General features: G+C 39.5%; 1 protein-coding gene across 2 annotated transcripts in view; it reads left to right on the forward strand.

Moving 5' to 3' along the window:
- GUCY1A2 (guanylate cyclase 1 soluble subunit alpha 2) overlaps positions 1 to 14645 on the forward strand; it is a 126920-nt gene that overhangs the window by 5778 nt on the left and 106497 nt on the right. For both annotated transcript variants that reach the window (XM_042839019.1, XM_042839020.1), the window contains exons 2-3: positions 5294 to 5355; positions 8311 to 8432. In XM_042839019.1, coding sequence (XP_042694953.1) covers positions 5294 to 5355; positions 8311 to 8432 — 184 coding nt within the window. The remainder of the gene's footprint in view (positions 1 to 5293; positions 5356 to 8310; positions 8433 to 14645) is intronic.

Raw genomic sequence — 14645 nt, forward strand, 5'->3', positions numbered from 1 at the left:
AGTTCTGTCTCATATCCAAGTTCTTTCCAAATATGTCTGCTTGCAAACTCTAAGTTTCAAAATGAAGACAAAATAATCTGTGTTTCAATTACAGGGCTCAAAGCATGTTTGCAGCTCGGTGTATAAAATCAGGCCAAGTGATGCTGAGAACACTGGGCTTGTCCTATCCTAGCAGAAGAAATTCCATGAGGAGCACTGACATGTAAAGCTTCTCATTTCCCACCTAGCGTAGCACCAACGATTTTATGAAGTAGGTATGAGTTGCTTTCAAAGGTGAACAGGTAGCATGAGAGGTCGATTATCTGTCATGTCCTCACGTACTGAATGTCTTCTTCCTGCAGCACGGAACAGATCTTCTATCCATCTGAGACATGGCTGAAATTCAACAGATGAACAAAATGATCCCAGGCGCTATTATAATGGATAGCACCCTGAGATATTTATCCTTCACTGTCAAGGAGTTAGACTGGATGATCTAATAGGCAATTTCCATCCATAATGTCTGCGATGCTTCTAGTTGAAAGGCAGCTGGGGATACAGGAATTATAATTTCTAATTATTAGTTAGCACTGTTTTATTTTTTCAGAGTGTTTGCACTGTTATTGCCGTGGTATAATATGGGGTAAAATACTTGGTCTCAGTGTAATTTATTAAATTGTTTCCTCTGATGTGAACAAATATTTGTCTGTGAAGAATACCCCAGCTAGTATGAACTGAGGAGCAGAATTCTCTCAGCTTTAGATGCTTAGTAATACAGAGCCCTGGTGCAGCACCTTCTCCTCCTCACGTCTGGATGATGATGTGCTGCTGTCGGGCAGCTCACTTTGCATCCAGCTGTCAGTCATCCCACTCTGGATCTCCACGCACTCCCCTCCTGGGGGGTCTGCATCTTCTCCTCTTGATAGCAAATCAGGTGCTCATTGTGATCTGCAGGCAGTTGGCGCTCTTACATAAAACACAAAATTCTGGTTGCAGGAAGATGATTTTCATGGTTACAGAGAAGAAAACTGAGTGCATCCTAAAGGTTAAGAAGCTAGAGAGTAAAACAAATATTTTTTTTTCCAAATTATCGTAAGCACCACTAAAGATTTTTTTTTTGAATTTTCAAATGGTTCATTGTGCTGGGGCTCTGCATCTCTGTTTCTGATTTTGGTCTATGCCCTTTCATTCCATCCTATTAAGAAGGATAGAGAGGGATCCAGGTCCTGCCAGGGAGCAGGACCTCCTTTCTGCATCATCAGAAAATTGTCAGATGCCAAAGGAGCCTTCCTTTCCTTTCTTAGTTCTGTTTTTCCTAGTTGCAGCAATTTCAGTACTTATCTTCACAAGCCTGGCATTTGGGAAATGTTGATAAATGTTTGTCCTCAGCTGGAGCCTTGTTTCTTTGATTACTGCCTCTTTAACATCAATATTGTTCTGACCAGAAGGACAGGGAAAGAACAGATTTCAACCACTTTCATGATCACGAGTTCAATATTAAAGAAAAAATCAACAGCAATGAAACTATTTTTCCATTTATTTCCTTCCATGTTGTCCAGGTACAAGTGTGCTTAGAGATCTGTAATCACCTAACCACAGAAACTTCACTAGAATTGTTTTTGAAATACAGAAAAATAAGTGTTTTTCATTAATGACAGTTCAGCAGTGAAACCCTCAATTAAAACCTTACACATCTGCTGAGTTAGTGATTGAAGACTACAAATTTAAAACACTTAAAGCAATCAGCATGAAAGTTCTGGTTTGGCTGAGGTCACAATAGCTCACCCCTCCTGTGTGCAAAGTGCCTCCAGGAGGAGCACACAGCTCCCTAAGACAAGGAGTCTGAAGGAGCCCCTTGACCTGACGGAGTTCCTTGAAGAAATTCAGATAGAAGTGAAGTGGTTTCTAGCTGAGATTATTATGCTTTTCAGAGCTTCAGCTTTCGTGTTTAAAATTTTTAGCACTCAAGTTTTTAAGGGCAGGACTGTTGAAGTACTTCTGAAGCACAGTAGGAGGCACTTAGCTTTTACCAGGAAAAGTCTCTGAAGCTTTGTTAGGATTAAGGAGAAGCTGTGCCTAGCTGCTTTTTTGGTTTCTGCTGCTCATTTGGCTGGGACTTGCCCATTTCCTACAGTCCCTTTCTCCTCTAGTACTGGCTGGTCATCATAAGATGCAAAAGGAATGGGATGGAGAATACAAAACTGCATTTTTGTAAATGTCAGCAGTGTCATCCAGGATACTCCGTTTAGTACTATTACCACCTGGTGGGGTTTGTCTGTGCACACCTGAACATCAAAAAGATGTGCAAGTCTAAAGCAATTGGTCAACATCCTCTCCAGGCAAATGACACAGATGTTTCTGAAGACTGAGTCCTTAGACTTCTATTAGTTGCCAACTGTACAAACAAGTGTATCACTTTGGGCACATACAGTTAGGCAAATGAGTCCTACCGTTTCTTTCCAAAAGTGTTGCAATTAAACGAGAGACATTTCAGAGGTAAAAGGAAATGGTCAGGGAAGAGGTTAAGGCCTTCGTCTTCTGAGGAGAGATCGGAGAGTTTATATTTGATTGCCCGAGGAGAGACATTTATAAAATAGATGCAATTAAATTAATCTAATCTTTTTTTTCAGATGATGCATGTTTAAACTAGAATTCCCTTTCAAAGTAAGTTGTCTGAATTTAACAACAACAACAACAAAACCCCTTAATCATCATTTAGACAAATACATTCATAAAGATTTTCCCCAGTTAGTCTTGAAAACACCCCTGAGGGTATTACTAATCTAGCTTAGGGGTCTTGATTCAGTTTTGCATAAGAGCAGAGTGAAATCTAGTGAGAGGGGCAGATTTCTCTCCAAGTGCATCCTGTAGGCTGGGCACCACAAACAGAGGTGTTTGGCTGAGTCACAGTTGCTGCCATGATGAGGTGCCACGGCCAGAATCACTGCCTGCTACTGTGTGCAGTAGTGGCCTGCTCTGCTTTCAGTGTTGAGTTGCAAGGTAGAGGAGGTGCAGGAGATGGTGAGCAGGTATAGCTGTCATGGAAGATGAGCAATTCTTCAGAGACCTTGCAGAGCCAAGAACCTGAGCCCTGTGTTACCATGAAGGACAGACGACTAGAGACAGTATCAAGGGGCAAGGGTGGAAACTCTTGACGTGGGGGAGGCTGGTGTTGTGTTACTCCTGACAACAAACCAGAAAACCCTTTTTCTCTTACATGAAGTACAGTTCAGCAGTTACAGAGCAGGGATAGTACTCTGGGGAGAGGTGGGAGAGGTGACCCACCTTGTGGTGAGGCATCAGAGCCAACTGACCCTCCACTGTTAAAGGCTCCAAGGAAAGGAGGGTAGTAGTTATCACAAACTGTCTCCTGAGGAGAAATTTATCTGTCAAGCTATCTTGCTGCCTCAGTAGGCATGCTGCTTGCCAGGAGCTTAGACACGGTATTGCATGCAGGCTGCCAAGACTCATCTGACGTTGGGACGCTGAACCCTGCTGCTCATGCATGTGGGCATTAATGATACAGCCAGGGGAGCCCTTGAGAATATCACAAGTGTCTACTTGTCTTTGAGGTCAAGGGCAAAAGTTGTGAGGCCCAGCTGGGGTGTGTTTGATCCTGCTGATGAGTGGGAAAGACTCAGGTTGGAGTCGATACATCTTGTGAGGCAGCCTCTGTGGCTGGTGTTGCTGGAAGGGCTTTGGTCCCTGTGGAGCAGGGACTGCTGAGGAAGAATGGATTCATCTGACAAAGTGGTGTGAGGATGCCTTGACAACAGGCTTTGTAACCTTGTGAGAAGGGCTTTAAATTATGTTTGTTTGGGAAGGGGTTTCATTCTCTGAAATGAAGGCTGAAGAACAGTGAAAAGTATTTTTTATCACAGGAAACAGCTCTTGCAGAATGGAGAAGGATTTATCTGACACAAATGTATAAAAAAAATCTCAATGTTTACATCTATTTCAGCTTATTTTTGTAAGTGTACACATTTCTACACATTTGAATCCCAATGGACAGACAAACTCCTACAATTTGACATTAAAAAGAAGTTTTTACACTTGCACAAACCTTGTATAATCTTTTTCATTAATGCTTTTTCTGGTACCACCTTCTGCCAACTCACAGGCAACTGGTAGGAAGAAAGGTCAGGTCTTGAACAGCTGAATCTGTACAGAAGTTGGCAGAATCTGAGACTTTCAAAGATGACGGTGGTTTGAATGAGATCTCAGTGGTGTTTTTTCAAGAACAAAATGGCTAAAGTTATCGGGCTGTTTGGCTGTTACTTTCTAAAACAATTTCATGTCATTTCTAAAAGGCGAAGAAATACTAAATATTTCTAAAATTTGAGTGTCTGATGCTGCCGCTGAGTCTTACTGAAATATTCCTGTGCCTTTGGTATAGAAGGAAGGATATTTAAAGGATACTTAAATTCAAATTGGGTACCTTTGTCTGCTTGTCGCCAGACAAAATGTACAGGTGAAAAACTTCAGATTTAGTACATGCTGGTAATTTTGGAAGAGTGATATTTTGTCATAAATTACTTGGAAAATTCTAAAGAGATTGACATGGATTTTATATTTTCTTGATTTACCCAAAGATTTCTCAGGCATTATTTCAAAATAATAGGAATAGCAGCAGTACCAGTAGTAGAAGTGTTTTGTTAGGTCAACAATACAGTAGTATTAATAATGAAAATTAACACAGTCATGCACATATGTTGTTTGTTTGGTGAACACCTACTAAAATAAAAACAACATCAAAATGCTTGAAGCATGTCATGATTTTCTTTTGGTGAACTTGAGCGTTTGGAAGATTTAAAAGATGATGGAAGAATTATGGCTTGCTAGGAAAGTAAGCCAAAATAAGTTACGTCTTTATAACATTCTTTAATGTAAAATGCTCTAGGGAGCATAGAAAGTTTCAAGACCCTATGCCTTTTCCTGGAGATATGTTTATCAGAAAATTATAGCATTTACTTGTGGGCTATTTAAAATTAATTATTTTAAAGTAATGAAATAATTGGCATGTGGTAATTAGTGAGAGCTAATAGTGAAGTGGTTACTTTGTTATGGACAAATAGCTTTGTAAGCAACATAAATTTTGCATCTCATTTTAAAATTAATTCTTACTTAATGAAGAACTAAGATACTAGGAATGAATAATATTTCTGTTGCTATGATGGGCACCTGGCAGGTTGATGACGAGGAGGAGTAAAGCTGGAGAATTAAATAGTGTGTTGGAAGATACGTTAATTAGACTGTGCCACACTTCCCTAATCTTATGTTTTTGTTTTCATTGTTTTTTTTCATTCTTCCATAGCCTCAGACTATTCGGCAAACTCTTCAAAGGACACTGCAGTATTTTGAGCATCAAGTTATTGGGTAAGTCTTAATTTGAGGTAATGAAAGATGCATGGATGTGCTTTCCTTTATGCTTTCAAAGTCACAGCCTGGGCTGACTTTAATTTTCCTTACAAACTGCTAGGGAAGCTCTGGAGTAGCAGCACATACAATGGATATTAGTGATAAACTGCTGCCCAGTCCTTTTTCTGTGCAATCCCATCACACCACGACTACTTCATTAACAGTGACATTTCTTGTCTGAGGAGAATAGGGAATCTTTTTATAAAAGTGTAGCACCTACTCCAGTTTGCTTCTCATAGAGCCAGATGAGATTTCTGGAAAAATTATTTGTTCTGTGAGCTGAGGCCCCAGTCTTGCAAAATTGTACATAACTATTTGGTGCGTATGTGTATGGTTATATACTTGTTTTTTGTGTGTGGGTGGAAGCACGGCAGGGCAAAAAATCACCTCCTAAGAGTTTATTAAGAAAATTTAGAGATAACTGAGGATTTAAATATAGTTATAGCAACAGTCATCATAGAAACCTGAGATATTCTTTCATTGATCAAAATAATCTCCTTACAACCTTTCCTTTACCTACACAAGTGTTTTGGTTTTTGCAGACAGCTCACGTTTCTGACAGAATACAATGGATGCTTGTCTGTAGCCATTAAATGGCAGTGCCATGTGACAAATGAGGAATGCTGTCCTCTGAATTGAATTACGAAGATGTAAGGGAAGTTTTTTTCAAGCTGCATTTAGGGTCTTTTTAGGATTTATGACATTGTTTTGAAGCTCAGTGCACTGGAGGAAATTTCCTTTGCCTGTTTCTCAGCGTTTGGTTAAAATTCAAAGGGAGCCCTAGCTTGGTAGGTGACTTGCAATGTTAGCATGCCTGGATAGCACCTGAGGGCAAGAGAAGGCAGCCAGTCTTGTCAGGTAATTATGATGTCCACTATGGGACAAAGAAAGGGAGAAACCTTCTGGCTGCTAATATTTTCAGTTGTGAAAAAAATTGTGTGAAGCCTCATGTCAAGAGATTCAGTGGGTGAGACAGAGCCTTGTGAGAAGCATATGTGCAAAAACAATGCTGCCTATAATTTATGGCCACATGTTGTTTAGATATTCTTATTTCAGTGGACAGAGTTTAAGAACAGGACACTCTGGAAACCTGTAATTCCTGTGATTTACAATACACTTTGACTCAAGTTTTTGAACACTTGCATAGGTTTAAATAAATCACAGTGAAAGTAGAATCTGTCTGTAGAAAATGTCTTATATTTGTGCTGTCCTTATACGCACTGTGGTGGGCCGCCCTCTGCCAGGCTCAACCTCACTCCTTTATCCCTGCCTCCTTTCCTTCCTCCCTCTGAGCCATGGAAGGCATTGGCGGGGGGGGGGGCTGAGGTCAGTCATAAACACCGTTGCTCTGCTCCAACATGAACACTCCTTGGCGTATCCCCCTGCTCCAAAGCGGAGTCCTCCACCAGCCACAGGGGAATAGCTGATCAGTGCCCGGGGTACCTCCTACCCATCCTCCTTGGCTGCCCCTGCTGCTGATGCAGTTGTTTCTCACACTCTTTTGTCTCATTCCTCACATCACCAGGTGTTGTTTTGCCCTTTATTAAACATGCTTTCCCAGAGGCACCATCAACATGGCTGCTGGGCTCCAACCATGCTCAGTGTGGGGCAGCCTTTCCTCACAGAGGCCCGTGTAGCCCCACAGCCAGCACCTTTGTAATGACACCCATACACCATAAATGTTTATTAAATCCCTTGTCCTCCTCAAGAGCAGAGGTGAGGAAGGGCCGTGGTGCCATTCCAAGAAGCCTGTGGTGCAGCCTGCAGAGGCCTTATCTCCTGCTCGGTTGTGGCTTTGGGCTGTGACTTTGAGCTCAGGCACTGGGACAGGACATGGCCTGCTGCTGAAGCAGAATAAGGGCTGCTGTCCTTTGGCATGGCCTGGTGTCACCAGGGGCCTCTGTGAATGTCACTGTAGAGTGTACTATCAGCCTTTGCTTTGCTCCCCATGAAAGACCAGTTTGTTGTTGGAGGAACCTGATGGGCAGCTCTGAATCCATCATAGCCTTTTCCACAGGTGCTGGCAAATCAGGTTCTGGGCTTTTCAGGACATGATCAGGTGAGAAGTCCAGTCCTTAGTGCTGTTCATGATTTATGAAGTATAAACAAAGTGTGAAAGCACAGCAAAACTGTTAATAAAATACTCATTTAAAAAATCTTTTCTCTGAGCACTGAGCTAAATCAATTGCATATTTTGCCAAGAGCATTGTCACTCTGCTGTAATATTTTCTTCACTTGTATTGGCTCCTCTGTCCTCATTATCACCTGCATAAAGCTTTGTTTTAAACGTAGTATGAGATTCTGTTCTGTTTCCATTGAATTAAGGAAAAACAATGTGGCAAAGCTAAATTAAACAGAATAATTCAGATGTCAGTTCTTTCCTGTTGGCCTGAGCACAGCTCTGTACATTTCAGCAGTGGTGGGATTCTTTTTAATTTTTCTCTAGCAGGCTTTAACACAAATTTTGTTTCTTCAGAAGATAATCCACTGAGAAAGCTAGGTTTTATTCTTGCAATGCTAATGTAATGTGACATGGAAGATTTATTCTTCTTATTAGTTATTCTCCATTGTCTCATAAACATCTTGCTTGGAGTTTGCTGTACAACTTTGTTAGAGCATCACAGCAGGGGTGACGTGACAGATATGCCTGATACCCTTCCCTCATGCCTGAACCCTTTGGAAACACCTTCTTTCTCATGTATTTATTCTCACTGGAGATAATATTCCAGATTCTAGTATAATACCACATGCTATTAATCCAGTGTCATCTGTGTGAGAATATGTATGAAAGGGATTGATGGGAAGAGGGAAGAGATGGGGGGGTTAGCGGCATCATTTATTACCATTTCTGAAAGTTATTTATTTTACATTTGCATAAAGAGATGATATATATTTTTTACTCTTTTACTCTAGGTACAGGGATGCAGAGAAGAACTTTCACAATATATCAAACAGATGCACCTACACAGACTGCTCTGGCAACGAAGAAACTGAAGATGTCTCAGGAATTCTCCAGTGTACAGCTAATGTACTTGGTATGCATTTTTTTAAGGGAATTTGTTTACTTTATTTGAAAAGTTTATTGACCATCTTATCACCAGCAAAGAACCAAGGCATTGTTCCAACAAAGAAAATTCAGGAAGCAGCTACATAAGTAGCTGATATATCATGCCCTTTTCTGCACATATTTTATGCCTTTAAGGCAATCTAGAATGACTTTGCAGTCAGGAAACTTTACAGACAGATCAAGCTTTAAACCTTAGGTTATACTTCCTCTAATGTTCAAAATTTCCTTGCTTTTCGTTTGGAGCCTTCAGTAAGCTGCTGAAATTAGGGTGGAAGGTGCAAAAGATGTAATTTTGGTTCACTGGAAGTCACCTTTGACCTAATATACAGTAATATACAGGATAAATCTGCAGACTTTTTATGGCATTATGCAGCTAGAATTCTTTCTTCAACAGGAGACATAGGAGTGAAGTCTGACCTTAGATGATAATTCACAGAATCATAGAATCAGGGAATGGTTTGGCTTAGAAGGGGCCTTTAAGATCATCTAATAAGTTAATTAAAGACGTGATGTACTTTTTATGTCAGGAGAATAATGTAAGGTCATAGTCTACCCATGTTGCAATGTGGACCACTGTATCCTCCTGACAAGAAATTCCTTCCTGAGGCTATCTGATTTGTGTGTCAGTCTTTTCTATCTCAAACAGTTAAACAGATGTGGTGCATTCTGTGAAACAGCTTTTGTGTTCTTGTTTAGAGATGAATGTTTTTTCAGTGATCAAAGTGTTTTTTCCTTTGTCAAGTGCCTTATTTTGCAAGATGATAAGCACCTTCAGGGAGGTTCTGAGTGCCTTTAGCTGCTGTTCAAAGCTGTGGGAAGAGGCTGTGCTTGGCACCTTCCATGTTTGGGCCACTAAGAGAACACACTAAATTGTAAATATGTCCAGGATTAATTACAGCATATTTTGTTTGCATCTTTAAATGATTGATTACTAACTCTCAGAAATAAATGCTATGAATTGTAAGGCAGGACAAAAACAAAGTAATGATTTTATGTAATAACACATACATATTAATACTGTTAATAACCCCCTGACAAATTAGATTTTCAGTACTCAGTTCACCATGAAACAATATATGTATTCCAAAACTAGTTACAAATACTGTTGGCTTCAGAGTGCTTTTAAATCAATATGTCAGTCCTGATCTGTTAGCATGGCTGAGTGGTGATGTGTAGCTGTTTTTTCGGTGGTATCCTCACAGTCTGTGTTGGGGGCAGATCAGCTCATTGGGATCCCAGTTTATAAGCAGCATCTGGATGTCACTGTCTTTGGGAATAAGTAAAATGGGTTTTGTTGGAAATAAATTTGCAGGGATTGACTCTTAGAAAAGCACTTCTTTTAAAGATAAAATCTGAGTTCGTAGTAAAAAAAAAAAAATAAAAAATTCCATCTGAGCAAAGCACTAACAACGAGCAATAAAACCAGTTTTTTATTGTAACTGTTAGTTCCTTTGGAGGCTGCGTAATTAATTCTCACATACAGTTATTTTTCTGGTTGAATAGGGGTTAGTGAGAATTTTCTGTACAAGAAGTACATTACTACTGAGATGGGTATGTGGAGCAATTGGCATTGCTGACAGAAGAACGAGAATGAATCTAACTGTGGTGGAGGCTAGAGAAACTGCTGAACCAAATCTAGCACTCAAGTTATTTATAAGAGTGGTAGCAAGGATTCACTGTCTAGTGCTGCAGGGAAGTGTATTCTTACAGATGCTTGGCATCAACCTCCTGATCTCTTACATTAGATAATGCCAACACAGATCACCTCTCCTGACCCTGTAACTGCCTCTAAAAGAGTCATTTGGCATTCCTTATTCATCCAGTGAATGCTGAGATCATTAGTAAGCCTAGAAGACTGAGCACGTTTTCCACCATGGTCCTGGTGCTCACACTGCTCACAGCACAGTACTGACTGCATGCTGCACTCCCAGCTCAATGCATACAATTCATCTTGTATGAACACTGGAATTTTCCACCTGTCAAGTCATGACAGAAGTACAGTACCAGCTTCCTGCAGTGGAAGGGCCTGGTTCTTCTCATCTTCTTGGTAAGTTATTCCTGCTACAAGTCTAGACATCAATAGAGGTATTCCTGCTTTAATCTGCAGTAATTAATGGAGCCACGTCCATCATGCTCAAATGCTGTGAACCATGTTTGATACCAGATCAGTGGTACAGTTTCCCTTCTGGTGACAGCTTCTGTGACTGGAATATTTAATTTAACTCAGTGTTCTTTTCATAATAGTACCAACAGCTTATGATGGGCTCTGGTTTTTTTAAGTGTGCATGCATATTTTTTACAGTATCCTTCATAAGCATATTATACAAAGGAAAAATAAGTAACAGTAGGTTGGAAACTGGGCAAAATAAAAATCCCAGCCTCAAAGAGAGCATTTTGAAATAAAATATTTCAATGAATAAATGCTGGTATGTTTTATCCTGTTGACCCAGATAATACCTTTATCTGACTAGGTAGACTGTTCAGAGCAGATTTTTGCTGTTAAACTGAAGTTATTTCAGGAGTAATGACAAGATTTGTACCATCAAGCATATTACGTGGATTTCTACTGCATTTCCTTCCATCTTTTATTCAATTAATTAATTTGTGCAACACAATTTTTTTTTAATCTGTTCTAAAAAATTGGCTTCTAAAACCTTAAAGCACAAACCCTTTTTCCTTAAAGAATGCACAGCTTACATCAATGGCAGCTAAGTTAGCTCCACAGGTGGACTTAAATTCATTGTACAAAGTTTTCCTGTCAGATATTTTACTCTTACAGATTAGTAATAAAGCTCACCATCTTGATCTTGCTTCTGTTAGTGGTGTGAGGACTTTGAGTCTCTGTCATTACTAAGTGAATAACTTTTTGGGCATCTTCCATGTGAAGGATGATATGACAAGGAGACAAGAATTCTTGGATCTTCTGGCGATATAATATGTGGGATTCCACATTATAGCCCTGTACCATCAGGAAGATAAACTGCATACCTAGATTCAGCCTCCCTGAGATGCTGAGGAGGAGGTGGAATTCATTGTTGGTGTGGGAATTCAGGGAGCTCTTTCCCTTGGTGAAATTTGCTTGTCACTACCACAGAAGATATGAGCTCTAGGCTTCTTTATACTGAGCAAATCATGTCATTTCTAGATATAACCGGCAGGTTGTTCCTTCATTTAGCCCACATAATTCCATAAAAGCCTTTTGTTCTTTGTACATTTGTCAGAGTGGAATGTCTGTGTTTCTTTTCTGAAACTAAGAAAATCTCAATATATTTTCTAGTTAAAAAGGAATAAACTTGAGATCTTTCTGGTAACTATTTAACAATAGTGGCACACTGTTGCTGACAACTACTGCATTTGAGAAGACAGGAAATACATTAAAAAGAAGATATCAGGACAGATCTCAGCCTACGATGAGATTAGATCAAGTGATGTAAATGGAAAAGATGGACAAAGGCTTGGCACACTCTCTGCTGAACAGATGCCTGAAAATTGTAAATGCTTGTATATTTAAAGCACATAAATTAGTTTCACTTTCCATTTCCTTTGAGCTAACAACTGCAGACAGTCATTAGGATGCAACTAATTTAGGATATACTGCTTGATTTATAATTAAAGCTGTTGGTTTACAAATGGTGTAAAAGGAAATGTTACATGGCCCAAAGGACTGGAGAGACTAATGGATTTTAGTAATACTTGGAACTGCATCCATCCTCAGGGGGGTTGAATCTTTACACATAAGGCTCCTTTTATTTAGCAGATATTACACTGCACTGGCAACACAAAAGTAATCTAAACAAAACCCACGTAGTTAATGAGACTTCAAAACTGAGATGAATACATCTAAATTAGAAAAGGACAAATACTGATACCAAATGGCCTTAGACTTTGCTGTTCTCAAACCAGAACTATTTATTGTTGGAAAGCATATGTACTATCAGTGCAGTATTGAGCAGCTTGAAGTTATGATGTACATTACCATCTTGTAGAAGTCTATTTATAAAGTAGAAGACATTTTGGGCGTGATTCATTGACTAACTGTAGGAGTTTGTCATTATTTTAGGTGCTGTGGAGTATCTAGTTTAGCCTATGTTAAACCTTCAGAAACATACAGGCCTTCCATAAGCCTCTATTCTGGCAGATTTAACTATATATTTGTCCTTTTGCAGATGTCTTGGATGCCCAATGAAGTTTCAAGTGGGATTAAATTTTTGTATTTATAACATTAGATTTATATATTTAATCATCTGAATTGAGCCTTTTATACATGTGGGGAACTATGATAGATGATTTTGCATTTCATGGGAAATGTTTTTAGATTTCATTACAGTTGTATTCTTTCCGAGAAATGAAGATCTCCTCTCTATGTAAATTCAAAGACATAGGTTTAATGCAAAAGCAAATTTAAAACTGTTCTTACTGCTGTTTGATCTCTAGAGTTAACACAAAGCAAACTGTATCTGCCTTCTTCTTAGGAAACATCAATTTACTAATTGCAATTCTTTGATAAACTCTGTGCAAATAGAAGTAGTGAGGTTTCCAAGATGCGATGGAGGGAACACAATGATTGCCATGCTTCAGGCAGTTTGCTTTTGCCCACAGCTGCTACTGAAAGTACTATATGAAGGAACAGAAAAAGAATGCTGCCTCTTCTTTATAGCTGAGTTGAGCTTTCTGTGTCAATAATTTGGTGCAGAATCCTTTACGGGTAGCCTGAGCACAGTTGATTGAGTCCTCACTGAGTGTAGTAATTACAATTTTTTTTTAATACAGTGTTTCTAACCAGAATTTGTTGGAGGAAAACTTCAACACCTTTAACAAGGAAAAAAAAGCCCCATTAAAAATTCAATAGAACAAGTATTATGGTGAGCAAGCATGAGGAATACTTTTAAACAATAACTGTCTTTTTTATTTTATGAAATGAAAGTTATGGGGGCACTGGATGATGCAAGGGAAGTATAGTAAGGGAAGTATAGTGCAAATTTTGCAGTTGTGTCAGAGTCATACATAACGGCATAAGATGATGTTATTGCATTTGAATAAAGGCAGTAAAATGATAACAAGAAAAATACTGCCTGAGTTTCCAGGATGATATAAATTCATTACGATAATCAAGTAAGATCAAAGTCTTTTTACAGTAATTAGATACTGGTATTAGAATCATAGAATAGAATCATAGAATAGCTCAGGTTGGAAAAGACCTTAAAGATCATCGAGTCCAACCACAACCTAACCATACTACACTAACAACCCTCTGCTAAATCATGTCCCTGAGCACCACATCCAAATGGTTTTTAAACACATCCAGGGATGGTGACCCAACCACCTCCCTGGGCAGCCTATTCCAGTGCTTCACAACCCTTTCTGATATCCAACCTAAACTTACCCTGGCACAACTTGAAGCCATTTCCCCTCATCCTGTCACCTGTCACCAGTGAGAAGAGACCTGCCCCACTCCCTCTGTAAGCACATTACAGATACTGGAAGAGAGCAATAGGGTCTCCCCTCAGCCTCCTTTAACCCAGACAAAGGAGGAAGCCACTAGGGTCACTTCAGCATTAGCCTGTACACATAAAATTCTTTCTTTTATTGAGAAATAAATGTTGCTTTTCCTACTATTTTTAAATTATACTTTGGAATCTGGAACTGCCACCTGGCTTTGTGTTGACAAGACTGTTTAGGACAAGATTATACTCATGACAAAAATCTGCTAATACAAAAACATTCAAGGACTTTTTTTTTTTTCTTTAACTGAAGGCGACACAATCATAGAATCACAGAATGGTTGAAGTTGAAAGGGAACTCTGGAGATCATCTATACAGCCCAGCCCCCCTGCTCAAGCAGAGATAGCGAGCACATTATTCAGTGTCAAGTCCAGAGAGGTTTTAAACATCTCCAGGGAAGGAGACACAACCTCTCTGGACAGCTCTGTCACCCTTACAGTAAGAAACTTTTTCCTGGTTTTCAGACAGAACTTTCCTTGTTTCATTTTGTGCCCATCACCTCTCATCCTATCAATGGGCACCACTGAGAGGAGTCTGGCCTCACACCCATCCTCCTGACATTCTTCTTTTAAATACACAATGATTAGATCTCCCCTGTGTCTTATCTATTCCAGGCTAAAAGGCCTAGTTTCCTCAATCTGTCCTCATATGAGTGATGCTCCAGTTCAATGATCATTTT

The sequence above is a fragment of the Centrocercus urophasianus genome, unplaced genomic scaffold (assembly GCF_019232065.1).
Source record: "Centrocercus urophasianus isolate 14NV4802_14NV808 unplaced genomic scaffold, USGS_Curo_1.0 seq_9, whole genome shotgun sequence".
NCBI lineage: Eukaryota > Metazoa > Chordata > Aves > Galliformes > Phasianidae > Centrocercus > Centrocercus urophasianus.